The 19,046-nt window shown below is 51.5% G+C and overlaps 1 protein-coding gene across 4 annotated transcripts in view; it reads left to right on the top strand.

The window, feature by feature from the left end:
* Positions 1-16,907, top strand: part of MTMR3 (myotubularin related protein 3) — a 186,641-nt gene extending 169,734 nt beyond the window's left edge. The window contains exons 14-21 of one of the 4 annotated variants that reach the window (XM_036757337.1): positions 1,010-1,195; positions 2,694-2,864; positions 7,642-7,787; positions 8,603-9,914; positions 10,928-11,038; positions 11,457-11,545; positions 12,957-12,983; positions 14,853-16,907. In XM_036757337.1, coding sequence (XP_036613232.1) covers positions 1,010-1,195; positions 2,694-2,864; positions 7,642-7,787; positions 8,603-9,914; positions 10,928-11,038; positions 11,457-11,545; positions 12,957-12,983; positions 14,853-15,024 — 2,214 coding nt within the window. In that variant the 3' untranslated portion in view covers positions 15,025-16,907. The remainder of the gene's footprint in view (positions 1-1,009; positions 1,196-2,693; positions 2,865-7,641; positions 7,788-8,602; positions 9,915-10,927; positions 11,039-11,456; positions 11,546-12,956; positions 12,984-14,852) is intronic. The other 3 variants (XM_036757345.1, XM_036757352.1, XM_036757361.1) reach the window with 3 other exon arrangements.
* The last annotated feature ends 2,139 nt before the right edge of the window (positions 16,908-19,046 follow it).

The raw sequence follows: 19,046 nt of genomic DNA, 5'->3' as shown, positions 1-19,046 counted from the left end.
CTCCTCTGCTTGGGAACATTTAGGTTGGGGGTGGGGCACCGGCGCCTTTTGACTGAGTCCTAGTTTTATAGAACAAATCCTTTTATTAAGGAGATTTGTTCTGTGAAGTTTGGATCTGGCTGCACTTGAGGCCCTAGAAGGTCACATGTGGCCTCGAGGCTCTTTCCTGGCATTCAGTACCCTCTGCTTTCGGCATTACCTCATACCAACCCCCTCTCACATAGCTGCATTCCAGATCAGCTAGAGTACTCAGCCTTTACCTCTGTGCTTTTGTTCACACCATTCTCTGCTGGTATCTCTCATCTGTGCTTGGCATCTTCCTCATCCTTTACAGCCCAGCTTCAGGGCTGCTTCTGCCATGAAGTAGAGAGCCTCTCTCCCTGCTCTGATTGTGGAGCACATTGTTCGCCCTTTCCAGATTCACATTTGTATTACAGTTATCTGTATACCTGTTTTCCCTTCCCCCGCCCCAGCAAACAGCCTGATTTGTTTTTGTGTCTCCTGCTCTGGGGCCTTGAACCTCCCAGGCACTGGATGAATAAAGGAGTGGCAGTGGCTTCCTCTGGAGAGTGTGACAGCTGCATTTCCCTGTTCATCCTCATTTGGTTTTGTTTCATACAGGGTTATGTGGTGGTATCAGCAATTACCTGCGCTCTCCCCAAACAGCCAGAGAGTATCAGGGCCTATTTTCTCTGGGGGCCTGCCTGGGAAAGGGGAGGATCATCCCAGCGAAATGTCATGTGTCCAGGGCACCGTGACTCCAGAAATGTCGTTTGCATTACTGGGCACTATTAGAGAAAGTAGCCAAGAAATTTGGGCTAATGAGCCAGGCTGTTAGGGTAGGGGGCTGGGACTAGGGGAGCCCATCTAGTGACTCTCAAATTCCATTTTGAGGATCTGAAAGGGAATAGGTGGGGCTCACCCTCCCAGGTGGCAGTGCCGGGCCAGGAGGCAGTACACAGGTGAGGAGAAATGGGCGGTGACTGGGTCTGCTTCTCTCCCCAACTAGGGCTTCCAGGTGCTCGTGGAGATGGAATGGCTTGATTTTGGCCATAAGTTTGCCGATCGCTGTGGCCATGGGGAAAACTCGGATGATCTGAATGAACGTTGTCCCGTGTTTCTACAGTGGCTGGACTGTGTCCACCAGCTCCAGAGGCAGTTCCCTTGCTCTTTTGAGTTCAATGAAGCATTCCTTGTGAGTCTGGGGCTCTCTGATTAGGTGGGACTACGAGCTTGAGAATTGGGTGAGGGAAAGAGGCTCTTTGCTTTTTCCTGTTAAATATTGCTGCCACTTGGGGAGGTTCACCAGAAAAGGGTGGGGGGGGGGGCAGGTACAAAGGCAGAACCTCTAAAGAGCAGTTGGCCTTGTGATCAGTGCCACTTCTCAGAGCACCAAGGTGAATGGCCATGGAGTGCTCTTTCTCCACTTGGACTTTGACCTGCTCTTGGGGTAGAAGTGTGCTGCAAGGGAGAGTAAGGGGATTTGCCTGGTACAGGTCACCCAAGTTCATGGGGCCTTGGTTTTCTTATCTGTAAAAGCAGAGTAATGGTAGTTTTAGTAAGCACCTCACAGAGCGATTGGGAGAAGATGGAACAGAAGTTTATGTGGATCCGTACCACCACCACCCCATTGCATATGGGATTAAATGTGCATGTATGTAATGTGTGTGTACGTGAAATGAAGCATCTTGGTGCAGTGAAGGGAGAGTTGGGAAGGCCTGACTGGGTGCGAACTCTGCCGCAGCAGTCTCTGTGACCATCAGATGCAGGGCAGGTTGGCCTCTGTCTAGGGAGGTTCCTCACCTCTTAGTCCCTAAGATCAGTGACATCGCAGGTCTAGAACAGAAGGGGGTGTATGAATGCACACGAAGCACTTTGCAGACCTTCAGTGTCATAGGAGTAATTAGCATTATTCATTCTCTTTGTGCTCTAGCCACCGTCTGTTGTCACAGAGTCTGGGCTTTGTTGTGTGTGGCTGCCTGGCACTGTCAAAGACAGGGTTTCACATTTGGCCTGCAGCAGAGGAGGCTCGATGGCTGCCTGCTTGCCAAGACTCACCCTCTGGAGGTCATCTTGAGCAGCTTTCTCTTTGGGAGCCCCAGCCATCTGACCCCCACACCAGTGTTCCTTCCTCGTAGAGCTTTTTTATATTGGAGTAGGGGGTTCAGACAGGAAGTCAGGTAGCATTTGGACAGGGGCCTGGAGATCCCTTTCATTTTAACATCTGTGACTTTTATTAGAAGTTCGGAAGGTTAGAAAAAAGCTCCAGTGAACACCCTTAGGATAGCATGGTTTGATGTGTTTTTTTCTGGGGCTAAAGGTAGGCCTCCTGTTTCATGGCACTTAGGCTGTTGAAGGTTTACATAGCAAGAGGCTCCGCATTTATTTTTGGTCTTGGTGGAGGAGGAGGTCACTTTCCCTGTTGTGAGATTCTTAGCAAAGAGGGCCTTTCCATGCGGTTAAGAAATAGCTCTCTCGCCTCTTTGGGGTGTCCTGGGTCTGCAGTTGTGGTACAGTAGTGATACATGGATTGGCTTTGTGCAGAGGCCTGTTGGGCTGGGAGGGGCTGTGTCCACTCTCTCAGGAGGGCAGGGTGAATTGGTCCCTGGGGATGCTTTGGGTCAGGGTGAGGGCTGAACAAGCGCCGTGGCCAGCCTTCTCCCTTTTGACACTGCTGTATTGGCCTTCTACAGGTCAAGTTGGTACAACACACCTATTCTTGCCTCTTTGGAACATTCCTGTGCAACAACGCGAAGGAGAGAGGAGAAAAACACACTCAGGAACGGACCTGCTCCGTCTGGTCTCTGCTTCGGGCAGCCAACAAGGCCTTCAAGAACCTGCTCTATTCTTCTCAGTCAGAAACTGTGCGTATGTCTCGGCCTTCCCCCAGAGACTCATGGGGAGAGCTCAGGGCCGGGGGTGGAAGCAGGGGCCAGCCAGGAGGAATGTGAGGCTCTGGGCACTCCCCCTTGGTTCCCTTCTCTCCACTTAGAGCGTGTTTCCTGAAAAGACCCAGGCTGCCAGCAGAATCCCCTTCATGTGCATGTATGTAATGTGCCACGATTGTAGAGAATCTGATGCTTTTTTATAAAGCACATTCTAGTCAGTAGCTCAACAATTCTTCAAAGCAGGCAGAGTGAGTTTTTATCCTAGAGTATTGATGTGAAAAGGGAGGCCCATTGTGGATCTCCACTTGTGAATGACTAAAGATGGCCAAGCTGGGCCTAGAGCACGAGGCTTCATTGGCCCCCAGACTGTACTGTTGGGGTCAGAATGCCTTCACTGCTTTCCCTTTGCCTGGGGCTGGATTGGGATCTTCCCCAGGGTCTCCTTCTGCCCCACAGCTCTGCCTTGTATGTTTGGCCCTGTGGCCCGCAGAGCTAGCATAGCCCATCACTGCATTTGCTCTCACATTGCCCACGGGATGGGGCTGCCCTCCAGCCTGTGACGCCTTCCCCAGGCAGGTTATTGTAGTCACTATGCAGTGATCTCTTTGTATCTCTGAAATGCAAGACAGAAATTAAGAGCTGATTGTGTTTGGAAGTGGTGGCTCTGTGTGTGTGTGTGTGTAAGCCTTTGTCTTGTGGTGGCCATGTCTGGTGTGTATAGAGGAGTATGTCTGTATACATGTGTGTGAACATCTGTGTGCACTCAAACGCCAAGAAAGAAAGATTAAGATTCTGGGCTCATTTGTAGAAAAGATCATGGAGGTGACCCTTTCCAGCTCTGCTCCCCCAGTTCACCCAAAGGTAACAGCCCTCTTGAAAGGGTCATAAGCCAAGAAACAGAGTCCAGTAATGTGGATATTAAGCTATGATATTTCCTTTGTCAGAGGGCTTTTTTCAGCTCCTAGGCGGAGTCAAGGAGGCTCCTCAGAGGAGCTAGCTGGCTTTGTTGGCTCATTAATATGCATATTGCTAGATCCCAGCCATCGCAATATAGATTGAAGCCAGCTGTCCCTGCCACTTCCACCCCCTTTCTGCTTTCATGGGGCCTGCTGGGAGAGTAACAGGACCAGAAGAAAGGGCCTCCTTTCACCATGATTCATTTAAGGAATCCTGTAAAACAGACTTAACTGCATTTTGTGAAGTCATGTGGAAGACCAGCTTGTGTGCCAAGGGGAATGCCAGTCACGGCAGAACAGGCACCTCCCTTTCTCATTCAGTCAAGTTTGCCATCAGTCAGTCAGTAAACATTGATTAAGCTCCTGCTGTGTGCCAGGGAGACAATAAGAGATGAGAGACAGCCCCTGCCCCCAGGAGCTAACTGTAATCTAATGGGAGAGACAGCAAGAAAACAGCTCTGTATGGACACACTCGTTAGAGGAGAAGGGCTTCCTGGAGAAGAGAGCGTGGTTGGTGCATTCAGGAAGCCAAGGAAGCCAGTAGGCAGAGATGAGGAGCAGTGTACTCCAGGCGTGGGGGACAGCCAGGGAAAATGCCCAGAGCTGATAGAGGAGTGTGCATTTAGTCTTGGGAGCAATAGGGAGCCCCTGGAAGTTACTGAGTAAGGGGTACTTGCATCTTAGGAAAATCACTTGAGTGGCCAGATAGAAGATGGACTGGAAGGAAGAGAGTGGAGGCAGCAGACCACCCCACCACTCCCTGGGGCAGGGCTATGTCTAGGTCTGGGTGTGAGGTGCAGAAGTCCTGTACCAGGGTGGGGCCAATGTCAGAGGAGAGAAGGAGGCAGATTCAAGAGATGCTGCAGAGGTAAAAAAAGGCAGGCCTTGACCACAGCGTGGATTTAAGGGGTGAAAGATAGTGAGCAGTGCAGGAGGGAAGGTAGGAATGGGGAGGATATAGGGGAAAAGACCATGAGTTGTTTTGGATGTGTTGGATTTAAGATGTCTACTGAACATCTGCCTTGAGATGTCTGAAAGGCAGCGGTTAGTACAGGCTAGGAAGATTTGAGAATCAGTGTAAAGATGGTAAATAAATCCATAGGAGCTGATACGATCACCCAGTGAAGTAGAGAAGGAGAAGAGAAGAAGACCCAGAACGACCCAGGGGGACACCTAGGGTGAGGGGTGATCTGGAGGAGGAGACAGAGAAGGTAGGTAGAGAAGGTTAGAGAGTTAGAAGGAGAACCAGGAGAGAGAGAGAGAGAGAGATGTCCCAAAAGAGAAGAGAGTATCAAGGAAGAGAGAGTTATCATTCATGCCAAAGGCCAAAGAGAGGTCAAGGAGAATGAGATCATTGGTACCTTCAGAGAGGGCAGTTTGGTGGAATGATGAGGTTGGAAGCTGGATTGCCAGGGGGTCAGGAAGAGAAAGAGGAGAGAGGGTGGAAGCGTCTATTGTCAATGGATTCTTTGTGGAGTAGCTACCAAGGGTAGAAGAGGTAGAGGATAAGAGTTAGAGGGGGTGAAAGGATCAAGTGAGGGTTTTTTTTTTGAGATGTTCGTAGGCAGTAGACATGGAGCTAGTAGAGAGGGAGAGATTGAAAATAAGTGAGAGTCAGGATGACAGAGGAAACCATCTGTTGGAGGAGATGGGATGGAATGGGACCACTCGAGCAGGAGGAGAAGTTAGCCTTGGTAAGGAGTAAAGCTACCTCTTCATGTGAGACACAGGTGAAGGAGGAGGCATGGGAGAAGGTGTCTGGGTGAAGTGAGATGAAGAAGTTGATGACACATGCCCTCATTTTTTTATAAGGTTCTCAAGATTCTCAGCTGAGAGAGAAGGGGGAGGGGGAGTTATGGGAGAGTGGAGGAGGGATGAAAAGGGCCGTAAGAGCTGCTGTTGAGAGGAAGAGGGTGAGATATCAAGGTGGGGAATGCCGAGTAGCAGTGAGGGCTCACTTGAGGCCATGTAACATAAATTTGTAGATCAAGCTAGGGTCATAGATGTGTTATCTAATACAGATGACTTGTGAAGTAATAAAGGATAAGCACATTATTTGAATGCATCACATTTTCTTATCTGTATGAGACCTTACAGTGGCACAGGACCATCCAGACAGCTTCCACTCTGGCCTAGAGAGATTTAGCTAGCCAAAGGACAATAGACCTGGAGCTGGTGTTTCAACTCAATTTTTATGGTCAGCAAACAACACTGGGTAGAATGAGCAGGATTTTTAGAATTGGAAGAGATCTCAGAGCTAATCTTCCTCTTACTTTCCCAGAAAAGGAAAAGTATCCCTTTTAAAAAAAATTCCTACCCTTCTCATTAGAAAAGAAAAAGTGAAAAGCAAAAGACTTGTGACAAATATCCATAGTCAAGCAAAACCAATTCCCCACATTGGCTGTCAGGTCCTCTGGGGTTGTGGCTGTCAGTGCATTGATCAGCCTTTCAACATTTATCCCCTTTGTCTTTACAGGGTTGGTGCTTGTGTCTAAATCATTCTGGTTCTGTTCCTCACTTCGCTCTAGTCAAGTCTCATGCGAGTCTCCCAAGGTTTCTCTGAAACTGTCCCTTTTGTCATTTCTGATAGCCTGAAGACCTGAGTTCAAATCCAGCCTCAGCCATTACTAGCTATGTGACACTGGGAAAGTCACTTAACCTGTTTGCCTCAGTTTCCTCAAACTTAAAATGGGGGTAATAATCATACCTACCTCATAGTACAATTTTGAGGATCAAATGTGATAAAAACTGCAAAGGGCTGAGCACAGTGTTTGGCACATAGGAGGTGCTTAATAAATGTTTATTCTCCCCAACCGCATGCACTTTTGAGGTATAGGCCTAGTAATATTGTTGTTGGGTTGTGTGTGATCCAAATCACTTTCCAGAATGACTAATACCATTATACGGTTCTACCAATAGTGTGGTAATGTTCCTATCTGCCCACAGCCTCTCCAACAATTGTGATTTTTCCCTTTCTCTTATCTCTGCCAATCTGATGAGTGTGGGATGAAATCTCTGAGCTGACTTATTTTGCATTTCTCTAATTATTAGCAATTTGGAGAATTTTTTCATAGGGTTGTTGGTAGCTTGGATTTCCTTGTTTGAAAGCACCTATTCATATCCTTTGATAATTTACCAGTTGGGCGATAGCTCTTGATTCTTGGAAATTTGAATCTGTACGTTAAATATCTTTTTTTCTATAATCGTACATGTTTCATTTTATGCGTTTATCCTTTTTAAAAATTTTATTTTCAGTTCCAAATTCTCCCTCCCTCACCCACTCAGAAGGCAAGAAATATATTTCCACATTAGCCATGTTGAGAAAAGAAAGATAGTAAGAAAAAGAAAGGGAAAGAAAAATCTGCTGCAGAATCGATCAGTTTTCTCTCTGGAAATAGAAAGAAAGCATTTTTCATTTTCCTCTTCTGTCATATTAGCCAATCTGATAGGTGTGAGGTGGCACCTCAGAGTTATTTTAATTTGTACTTTTCTCATTTTTAGTGATTCAGTTCCATATTATCAGAGAAAATTACTGTAAAGGTTTTTTCTCAGTCAACAATTTCAAAGGGAAGAGATTTTTCCAGTGTTACATTGCTAGTAGTGCCTGAGCCAGGAACTGAGATGAGTCTCATTCTTCCCAAGTCTAGTGTTCTCTCCATTCCAATCAGTTGCCTTCCAATGGAAACTTTCATTTCACTGATTTTAAAGTATGTTCCGGCCTCATTGGGACTTTTCTGCAGAATATCAGCATGCTAGCAAGTCTGATCAGTACATGTTCCTACTTGTTCCCCCTTCAGGTGCTGTATCCAGTGTGCCATGTTCGAAACCTAATGCTCTGGAGTGCCGTGTACCTCCCGTGTCCCTCCCCTTCCACACCTGCTGATGATACCTGTGCTCCATACCCAGTCCCCGGTGCCAGTCCTGAAGATCAGCCTCTGAGTAGGTGAGCCATTGGCCCTGACAGCCTGGGCTGTTGGGCCAGGGTGTCGATGTGGCCGTGAATGTAGAGGGTAGCGGGTAGGGATGATGCGGAACATCTGAGGCTTGTTGGGGGCCTGGAAGCATCCTCGGCTTTCAGAATGCTGCAGAAATACCAAGACAGTTTTCAGATTCATTGTGAAACAATTTAAACAAAATTGTTTCTGGGTGTCTCACTCCGTCAGAGGTTTTTAGTCCTCATAGTGTTGTATGGCCAGCTGATTACTGAATGCTGCATGTCAGTAATGTACACATGCACATGTGCGCATACATATGGGCTGCGTGTTGGTAATGTGCACATGTGTGCGCGCACACACACATGCACACACATGCTACCTTTTGCTCAGTTTATTCCATTTGGGTTTGAAAGGCACATGCAGTATTTGAAGCTCAGAAGTTTGTCATGGCCACCCAAAGATGGTCTCAAGTTCATTCAGACCTCCTTACAGATGCAGAGCATTGAATTTGTCTGTCCAGACCGCTTTCTGAGCCCACACTCCTGCTTTCCTTCCCCCCTGGGCCATCACCATCACGTACCTGAGGGTTGGGGATGGGTGAGAATCCCTGCAGTCAGGAGCCTGTTAGATGAGCCAGGGACAGCTGTGCCCTTGATGTGGGCCCCCCGAGGGCCCACATGCTCGTCCTGCTATCCAAGCGGCCCTGGCTTCTGGTGCTGCTGGAATGGGGTATAATAGTGGCCATCACTCACTCTTGCCTCTTCATGTCCTTACAGAGATCCTCTTAGTGAGCTTCTAATGGCTACTCACTCTCCCTTCCCAGGCTACCAAAGACACGATCGTTTGACAACCTGATAACAGCCTGCGACAGCAGTGTGCCCCCGACCAGCCGGCGCAGCAGCGACCCTAGCCTCAATGAGAGGTGGCAAGAACATCGGCGTTCCCTGGAGCTGAGTGGCCTGGGCAGCCCTGGGGAGGAGCCCTGTGATGGGGACAGTTTGGGCAGACAGGCCAAGGCTTTGGGGGGAGCTGAACTCTCAGTTGCCGCTGGAGTGGCAGAAGGGCAGATGGAAAACATCCTGCAGGAGGCCACTAAAGAGGATGGGGGGCTAGAGGAAGCCCCCCCAAGAAGCAACACTGAGGGGGTGGAGACCAAAGAGGAGGCTCTCCTGGATAAGAAGAGCCAGTGGGAGGACATGGAGCTTTATAAGAAACCAGAGATGGCCCTGGTGGCTCTGATGACTTCTCCAGGAAGCAGCACACATCAGCTGGTGGCAGGTTTCCCTGGGCACCCCAGTGAGCCTGGGGTTCTGCTGAGCCATACCCAGGAGTCCCCTAAGGGGGACAGCCTGCAGGAGGGGTCTGGGAACAGCAGTGTGGATACAGACAGCCATCAGGCCCAACTGCACCCTGACAGTCCCTATGGCACCTCCCTGCCCCTAGCAGTTCCACCCGCGGTAGAAAGCTCTGTGGAAACGTTAACAGAAGAGGAGGCCAAAGTAGACCAGCTCCCCCAAGGTCCCAGTCACAGACCTTGCCTCATGGACAGTGGGGATGATGAGCTTTCTCGAGCTGATGGGGAGCATCTGGTAGACAGGGCCAGGGCGGGATCAAAAGTACCCAGGACTTCACACAGCCCATTGCCTTCTTCCTGTGCCTTGCCCTTAGCTGAATGTAAAGAGGAAGTTGTCTGTAATGGAGACCTGGAGATGGAGAACAAGGCCACAGAGAACCCGGCGGGGCTGACGGTGCCCCAGAGATACCCTGCCCCGAATGGACACTGTCTGGATGGAGAGCGCGGTAGGGTCAAAGGGCCCTGGAGCCGACGGGTGTCCACCGTGAGCAGCAGCTCCACCCAGCTCCTCCTGCGGAGCGTGCACCCCAAGTGGCTGCAGGGCCAGCCAGGCAGACAGCTGGCAGCCGGCAGCCCAGACCAGCCCACCCGCAGTCACCTGGACGATGACGGTATGCCCGTCTATGCGGACGCCATCCAGCAGCGCTTGCGCCAGATTGAAACGGGCCACCAGCAGGAAGTGGAGACGCTGAAGAAGCAGGTGCAGGAGCTGAGAAGCCGCTTGGAGAGTCAGTACCTCAACAGTTCCCTGCGCTTCAATGGGGACTTTGGAGATGAAGTGGTGAGTATGCTGGGCCTCATGAGGCGCCGCCGCCTGCAGAGACTGTGCTCTGGCCCCAGGGCCCGGCGCCTCTCCTGCTCAGAGGCGGGAGATTGGTGAGGAGCCGCCGCTGCAGCTTGATTCCTGAAGGGGCTCTCCCCGAGGCAGCTTATGAGGGGAAGGCCACGAGAGAGCAAGGGCCAAAGAGGCCCCCAGCTGGCCTGTGGTGGGGCCGCCACAGTCACGTCTGTCCATCGGCTTGTCGTGCTCCATCTTGCTTGCATCTCTGGGGGTGGGTGTGAGTCATTGCATGCGCAGATGTCTCCTGAGGCAGGACTGTGCTCACTCAGAAGGACCGGCGCTCCTGGAGAAAAATGTAGTTTGTGGGGTTAGCACCAGATACTCTTGCCAAGGAGCAAGGCCTTCTCAACTTAGCATGCATTCCATGGACGACTCACTGTCCCCCACCCAGGTGGGAGGAGCCAGAGCGCCCTGCCCTGTCTCTGGTGAACAAGCGGGCCTGGCTTTGGGATTGTAAGCATGCATTCATTAAAGGCAGGTTTGTCCAACATTTCCAAGTGAAAGTGACTTTTCAGTCTTTGTCTTATGGTGACGGATTCTCTTTTTCCCAAGGATCCCTCAGAGAAAGGAGGTCAGGCACAAAGCACTCGGTTTTAGCTGGGCCTGGATGCTTTGGTTATGGCTACAGCTGTAGCCCGCCCAGAGGCTCATCCCCACTGTGAACACAGCTCGACCCTTCCTTCCCGCTCCACCTTCACCATCCCAAGGGAGATCACACTCATTCAGGGTTCCTGTGGCCCAGAAGCAAAGCTCACTTAACACTTAGCTTCCCGGACCCCCTGCTCCCTCTCTAAGGCACCAGCAGGGTGCTGACCCACACACCATTTAACTGGTGCTTCCAAAGGTCAGCAGCCCCCCAAGCAAGTGCATCTTGGCCCCCAGCTCCCCTCATTGACCCCGCACCTTCCTTGTTCCCCGGTTCGTTCTGTTCAGCTGTGTTTGTTTGCCAACAGACCTCGATCCCCGACTCGGAGAGCAATGTGGATCAGAGCTGCTTGTCTTGCTGCAGCACAGAGATTTTCTCTGAAGCCAGCTGGGAGCAGGTGGATAAACAGGACACAGAGGTACAGACTCACTCCCTGTGCTGCTAACCGTCGAGCTGTTTGTGATCTCCCCGGTCCCCTTCCATTAGGCCAGGACCCCTGGGCACCTCGGCTCTGTGCCTTCACCTGCCAGCTTTCTAGCTCCACACGCTCTCTGAGAACCAGCAGGAAACACCCACACACCAGGCAGTCATTGTCATGGACCCGCTCGGGCCCCAGGCTGGAGTAGGGAACTGGGGAGCTCTTGGCTACTTCTTTTCTCTGAGGGGAATTTGGTGGAGATGGTTTGGACACCTTTCCTTTATTGATGACTCCGCATCTCTCAAGTCGGAGCTGAAGGAGCCAGCATCAACCCTCACTCTTATCTGCCTTGGCTTGGCCCTCTCAGGCCAAATGCCAGCGTCCCCCTGGCTAACCTGACTCTGTCTTTGTCCCACAGATGACCCGCTGGCTCCCTGACCATCTGGCCGCTCACTGCTATGGCTGTGACAGTGCCTTCTGGCTTGCCAGCAGAAAGCACCATTGCAGGTAACTACTACCATCCTGCCCAGGCCTCCCCGCGCCTCTCTGGCGTGCCCTGGCTGCACCCACTTGGGAGTCTCTGCTTCAGTGATTTTGGGATCATGCACTGTGTGTGTGCCCCACCCTGGTCACATCAACTTCCTGTGGATTTAAAACCACGCAAAGGACTTGTTTGTTTTTTTGCCAAGTGAAAAGAATGAGAACCACTGTCCATCTTCCTCCTTCCCCTGCTTCCTAATATAAAATTCCTTTCTCCCTTGTATGGCCACAGCCCTTCCTCGTGTGGTCAGGAGGCCCCAGGTGCCAGCTTCCCCCTCCCCCATTGCTCATCGTGGGAGGGGCACAGAGCCATCTCTGAGGAGCCCTGGAGAGACCCTGTGCAGGATACGCCCCCCCCCCCCTTCTCCTGCTGGATTCTGGGCCTCTGGGCCTTTTGCTCCAGGGCAGATTGTGGCTTGCTAGGTTTCTGCTTTTCAGAGGGTTGTTGGGTACTCCTGTTCTTTGCCTCTGTGTTTTTGGTCGCCGTGCGATGGCTTTTTTGTTTTTGTTTCCCTTCCTGTACACATTAAAATGGTGAAAGCAGCTCAGAGAAGAGACGAGGCCGGGCTTTCTCCCTGTGACCTCAGGACCTGCCTCTCCCCTCCCCCGCCCCGGATTCCCCAGCCCTTAGTTCTCTGATTCTAGACATGGAGGAGTGAAATCGGAGTGCTCCCTTAGAGCATCAGTGGAGTCTAGTAAAAACTGGAAGGAGCTTAGAATGCGGAATGAGAGGAGGCAAAGGTCCTTTAGTCAACAGACATTACTATTTGAGTGCCCCCTTGATGTAAAATACCATGCAAAGCGTGGAATGTCAGTGGTGAGCAGGCCATTGGAGCCTTGAGCATGGGGTGGGGGGGATGGGACCCTCTAGGATGCAGGGGGATTCTTAGCCCCCAAAGGGAAAGTGACAGGCTGAAGTCAGATGGCCATTCGAGGCAGAGCCGAGACACCAGCCCAGGTCTCCTGATGCCAGTTCAGACTTCTTCCCACCACACCCCACAGGGCCCCTCAGGATTTCTTTCCTGCTCCTGCTCACTCAGCTTGGCCAGCTAGCTCTGAGCCCAGGAGGGCAGAGGCTCTCAGGAGCTGAAGGTTTCTTTCTCGGGATTACCATCTTTTAAAGATGCAGTGACTGAGCCAGTCTATGATTGCCTTGAGCAGGTTGAGTGGGAGAAGCCACTCAGCCCGTGAAGGTGGCCAGAGTGGTCGGAAGGCTGTGCTCTTTTTGAACTGGAGCAGCAGTTGTTGGCTTCCCTGCAGGAGCACAGCCAGCTCTGCAAGCCTCTGGCTGCAGGCCACAAGTCTCAGCAGCCCCAAGTTCCCCCTTGTCTGCGCTTTGAGCAGCGTCCCCATTGAGGTGTTTCTCCCCTCCTTGCAGGGACACTGACCGTGTTGATCCAATGTGGTGAGCATTTACAACAGCCTGTCTGTGATGTCTTGCATTTCTCTGATAACTTCTCCAAACTAACTCTTTTTCGATTCTCCCTCTTTCTCTCTCTCTCCACTCACCAAGATGTGAGCCCGGGGATTGGGGTAGTTTAGGCCAGCAGGTGCAGAAATGGAGGAAAACCAGAGCACGTCCCTCTCTCAGGAGAATGGCATTTAGGATTCAGTCGGGCTGTTGCAGTGTAATTCACTTTACAGGTCAGTCCGTGACATCTCTGATCAGGGAAGAGCATTTCCTGGCCCATTTGGTCAGGGCCTTGGCAGCCTAAAAACTAACCCCCTCGGCACCGTCAGCCTTCTATACTATAGGTGACTTCTGGCCAAGTCAGAAAGAGTCATTGTGCCTGGGGAGCTGCCTTGTGAGGGGGCCACGAGACGAGGCTGGGCTGGATGGAGAGCATCCTCCACCCCACTCCCCCAGAGCTCCCAGGGAGATGGAAAGCCCTAAGGAGGCAGCTCCTGTCTCTATTAGGTCTCTGAGCTGAGATCCAGCAAATCTAATGCAGGTTCCTGAATCTACAAAAAATAGCAGAAGACTACATAGCAGTAGATTCAGGCTCTCTCTGCAGAACCCCTGGCCGAGGGGAGCAGCAGCTCTTGCTGACTCGTACTTGTTGGGAGCAAGAGTTCTAGAATAGCCACTCCCTTCCACATTATGGTGTTTTCCTCTTCCCTCCTATGCATTCTGCTGTTTGTCCTGATGTCTCTTCCCCCACCCCCAGACCACATTCCTTCCCTTCATTGACCTTCCTGGTCTGTAGGAAGAACAGCTCATCAGAAAGCATTTGCCCACCAAAGTTTGTAACCGAAAGGGGTAAAAGGAGGAGTCGGCCCTCTCCTGGTTACCTTCTGACTCCTGAGGACTAGCTCAGGGCAGGCGTCTTCTGTCAGCTGGGCTTATGGGGACTGACCTCAGTTGTAGGGCTACACAGGTTTTGGGGCTGGAAGGGGAGCCTAGAGAGTAAGTCTGACCCCTTTGTTTCACAGGGGAGGGAATTGAGGCCCACAGGTAGGGAGAGACTTGGCCAATGAGCAAGTAGTCTGGAATTCCTGGGCCCTTCAGGGCTCATCAGAGGCAGGGAAAGGAAGGGGATCAGCATCAGGAGTTAATGTGTCCATCACTGGAAAAGCCCATGAGCCTTCCTTGGGCTGCTGCCTGAGGCACGTTTGAAAGAGGAGGAAAGATATCCTGGGCACACTCTGAGGTTGTCTGAACCCTGTGTTTTGCCAGAGGTGCATGAGCTCTGGGCGCCTCAGCCAACTGACACCTAATTATTGGTGGGGGGGTCCTCTAGCCATTCCTTGTCCTTCTGCATCCCCCCTCACACTCTGAGCATGCAACACACGGCTGCTCATCCTGTGGCTTTGCATGATTCCAGATGGCTCCCCGTTACTGCCCTCCTTAGCCCACAGGGATTGGAGCAAGGCCATTCCACCCAACTTTGGTCTATCTCAGTATCATAGGGGCAAAAAAAGGTGCACGGTGTATGTGTGTGTGTGTGCACGTGTGTGTGTGCGCGCGTGTGTGTGTGCGCGCACATGCCTATGTTCCCCCTCTCAAGGCAACCATGGCCTCAGTGTTTCTCATGGGCCCAGGGCTGCTGACTCTGGCTCTGAGCATAGTCCAGGCATCCTGCAGATGCCCTCAGCCAGCATCCACCCCTTCAGTTTGGTACTACGGGTTGTCGGTGCCAGCACCTTCTGCTTCAGCTCAGCAGCTCCCCAGAGCCCCAGGGGAATGTGCTGCATTGGGGTTCTGCTTTCTTCCATGCCCAGCCATCATTAATGATGTCACCTATTTCTTGTGTCTCCCCCTCCCCAACTCAAGGAACTGTGGGAATGTTTTCTGCTCCAGCTGCTGCAACCAGAAGGTGCCGGTTCCCAGCCAGCAGCTCTTTGAGCCCAGTCGAGTCTGCAAGTCTTGCTATAACAGCCTGCACCCCACAAGCTCCAGCCTGGACCTTGAACTGGAGAAACCCATCGCTGCCACTTCAAACTGAAGCTTCTGCCTATCGGGCACGAGCGGGTCAGGGGCCAGGCCAGCTTCCCCCCCGGGTAGCCCCACACACACTGGGTACCCTGAGAACGTCCTGTGGCCCACGCACTTTGGAGTGGGGGGCGAGGAACCATCTGCTCCATGGGACAGAACTCTAGGGCATCTTGTTGGGGTGGAGGATCCCTCCCCTTTTCCCTGCCCCTCTCTGATTTGTGTTTGGGCTTTGGTTTTGCTACATAACTGGAGGTTGCAAAGGGGGTGAGGCCTAGGATTAGGCTGGTGTTGCTCTTAGCTCCCCTACTGTTGGTCTGTACTGCCAAGTTGGCTTGGTTTGGAATCAGGAGGCAGAGAAGGGGGAACCAGGAGCCCAGATCAGAAGCAGTATGCGGAGTACCCTTGCTGATGCTTTCAATCACTCCTCGTGCCACCAAACAAGGTAGTGCTGTTTGGGGAAACCTTTGCTGCTAGAAGAAACGGGGAGCTTTGGTCCCGAGAGCCCATTGCACCTTCTCTGTTGTTAGCCTCCCTTTGCTGACGGGGAGCTCAGAGGCCAATCTGCGTACTCGGGCATCTCTCTGTTTGTAGGGTGCCTTCGTGGCCAAGGCCTGGCACTTGGCTGAGGAAAGTTCCATTTTCACTCCTAAGCCTGCAGACACAGTCGGGAGGCCCAGCAGATGAGCAGATTTTTCCACTCTCCCCGTGTGGTTTGTTTGTACATTGACCCAGAATGTAGGGCCCTTCTCACTGACAGTGGCCAGCCTGCTCCCACACAAACGTACCAAAGGGCAGTGGCCAAGTCTGCAGCTTCCCAGTGCCCACCTCCTTCACAGCAAGGAGCCACTGCTGGGGCTGCCCATTCACACACGGTCATGGCCAACACAGGCAAATCTGGACTCAGGGTTCCAAAAGGCCCCAGCTTACTTTCCTCTCCCCGCACCCCCCCACCCCAAAACAATCATGATCTCCCCTCCAGGGTGAAATCAGCCTCTGAACGTACAGGCCTCCAAGAATGGAAACCAAACTTCCCATTCCCCTTTTCCTTGTAGAATGGGTTGGGCTTGACCTCAGCCGTCAGCAGAAAGAGGGGCCCTATGTGGGACCTGGTGCCATTTTGGGCTTCTCAGCAGCAGCAGCAAAATCCATTTGGCAGCCCTGCCCTTGTATCACTAGGGAGACTGCCCAGGACTTGGACAGGAGGTTTTTGGGGAGAAGGGACACAGGAAGTAGGAATAGAGAGGTGGAGAGAGGCCGAGGTTTGTGTGTGGTGGTTTGTCTTGGTGTCTGTGTTTTGCACCCACAGGCTCTCCCTCCCTCTGGGGATGGAGAACCATACTTTGTTGGACTCAAAGCTGTTAACAGGTAACAGGGTAGAAATGTCTGGAGGAGCTGTGAGATCAGAGGCTGTGCTGAGGGCCTGCGCCTCATTGGGCATCTGCCAGGCCCTTATCCCAGAAAATGCCCCGCAGCCCCAGCAGACTTCCCTGGGAGCCTGTCTGTGGCAGGCGCACCTCCAAGCTAGACTTGGGGAAGCCGGGGGTGCTCCTCCCCACGCAAGGGGCTGTGAGTGAGGCTGAGTCAGCCTGAAGGAAGTTCTCCAGAACTTCCGATACGGGTTTCTTGGGTCTGATGTACAGTGTGAATAAATGCTTGCAGCTCGTAGGCCCTCCCCCTTGTTTTTGATCAATGAAGCACTTTTTTATTAATATTATTTTTCTTTGTATGTAAAGGAGGAACCGTAACTCTCCGTAGCTGTACATATCACCCTTCTCTCTTACAGAGGGGGCAGTGCTCCTCGATTTTTCATTTTTTGTCAAAGCAAGAAGTAAATACTTTAGAATTGTTAAATATATAAATAAAAGTGAATAAAGTTTAGAGTTCCGCATGGTAGCGTTTGCTAACACTTTTAAAGTTTCCTTTCCCTTTGGTTCATCACCTCCTCCTTTTCCCCTCCTCCGAAAAAGTCTTTTCCATAGACACTGTGGAAGGTGCTGCCCAGAATCTACCTCTTTTGGCACCTTGTCCCAAAGAGCTGGCTGTTGCAGCAATTCAGACTCCCCCTGCACCTCTGGTCTCCTTGATCCACACACCTCCTGATCTCAAAGCCAGGGTCGGAGTTTTGTTTGTCATCTGAGTTCAGAACTGATTCCCCAGACTCGCAGTCCAATGCAGGGCAGCCCCAGTGTCCTTCCCACCCAACAGCATTCTTGAGGGATCGCAATGACAAGGAGGGAGAGTCCTGAGGACAGCAGGAAATCAGCTCTCCTTTTCTGGTCCCTCCTAGAGTCAGCCCCTGACTGAGCAAGGAGACCACTCACCCTCCTTAAGCCACAGGGTAACGGCAGGATCCAAGATCTGTGCTTCATTACCTAGGCTGGTAGGGTTCCCTGACATTATTTTCCCCCCTCTTCCCTCCCTAATCACTGATATATGGTGACCAGTATTGTAAACATAGGAAAATCCCTGTGTTAGGTTGCCCTTTATCCTCCAGAATCTCAGTGCTAGAGGGATCAGCACCTGTGTGCTAAGTAGGTGTGTTCTCCAGCAGCCTCCCATCCCCCAAGGGAGGGCCTGACTTCCCCATAAAGACTCTCAGTGTGATCACTTGAGGCACTTGGACTTGACCTGTTCCTAGAGCACATGACATGCTTAGGGCCATGTAAATTGAGAGCTGAAGCATCCAGGCCTTTGACCTTTGGGAGCCCTAAGCTGGGCCTGTTAGGGAAGAAGCTATGAATTCCAAGGCTCACTGTCTCATGAGAGGAAACCAGCTCCCATTCTGGGCCCACAAAGGGTAAGCCCATGGAATGGCAAACTTGGAACCTGCCAGATGGTTCCTGGTCTCGTTCGTAATTGAGTCTTACCACATTCTACAAAGCAATGAGTCAATACTGGCAGGATGGGCATGTGGAGGATACTAGAGGTAATGCGTTCTCTACTTGAAGACCAGGAGATTTGTCTGAGCCATGTAGGGCCTGATTGTGTTGCCCTTAACGCCCCCGCCCCAGGATAGCGGCTCCTGTAGGTTCTGCTTTACTTGGGGATAGGCACTTTTCTGGAACTTTTCTGCCCTTTGTCTCCCTCAGATTACAAGTATTTTAAGGGTTTCTAGGCTTTGTCCCCCAGACACAGAAGAGTAACCCTAAAGCTGTCTTCTTTGCAGAAGTTGACTAATGGATGAGGGCTTTCTGGAGGGATTTCTAGGATCAAGTCCCTACCTGACCATAACCAGAAACATAACTGTCAGGCAGTTGAAAATATCGAGTTGCCTGATGAACTCTGAGCAGGCCTAAGAGGGCACATCATTTGACTTCTGACTTAAGAAAATTGAATAGAAATTGGGGGTGAGCTCCAACCTGAGCTAGAGCAGATGGAATGCTTGGCTGTTTACAAAATGCTAAGATTGAAAAACTTTAACCCTGGTCTTTATTGACCTTGCCAGCATAGGAGTAAAAATGGGGAAATCTTGCTGGAGCACAGCAAGTACCTAATGGCTTCTTTGATGAGCAAAGTCCAGGTCACACTATCTGCAAGTCATCGGTGCCCTGAGAATGGCCCTGGAGCATGGAAATGCCTCAGGTGACCAGAGAGAACTTTGGTTCAGCCCAGTGATGTATCGTGGACTATCTATCACCTGCCCCTGAGCATCAGTGAGTCACGCCTCTCCCTCAGCCAAACAGTTGTGTTTGGAACCTGGGGAGGGAGGGCCATGGCAAGACTTGTCCAAGGCTGTGACTGTTCCACCTGTGGAGGCTTTCCGATGATGCCCTTGTGGTGCCCATGGATGGGGGTGGGACCGGGTTCTATTCTCGGTGCAGGGCAGTTTGGTGGTAGCGTTAAAAGTTACGTGTAACTGCTTCAAGGTCACTTGAATGGTTCGTTTTTTCAGCAAGACAACCAGTGTTCCACAAAGGTGATTCGGTGGCTCTAGACTTCGCTGCTTGCCCACTATGACAGCTCATTTTGTACATGACCAGGGTCCCCAGCCTTGGGGCGTGTGAGCTTTCTGGGCCACCGTGTTGCTTCGCC

The sequence above is a fragment of the Trichosurus vulpecula genome, chromosome 1 (genome assembly GCF_011100635.1).
Source record: "Trichosurus vulpecula isolate mTriVul1 chromosome 1, mTriVul1.pri, whole genome shotgun sequence".
NCBI classification, from domain to species: Eukaryota; Metazoa; Chordata; class Mammalia; order Diprotodontia; family Phalangeridae; genus Trichosurus; species Trichosurus vulpecula.
This window is presented reverse-complemented; position numbering and strand designations above follow the sequence as displayed.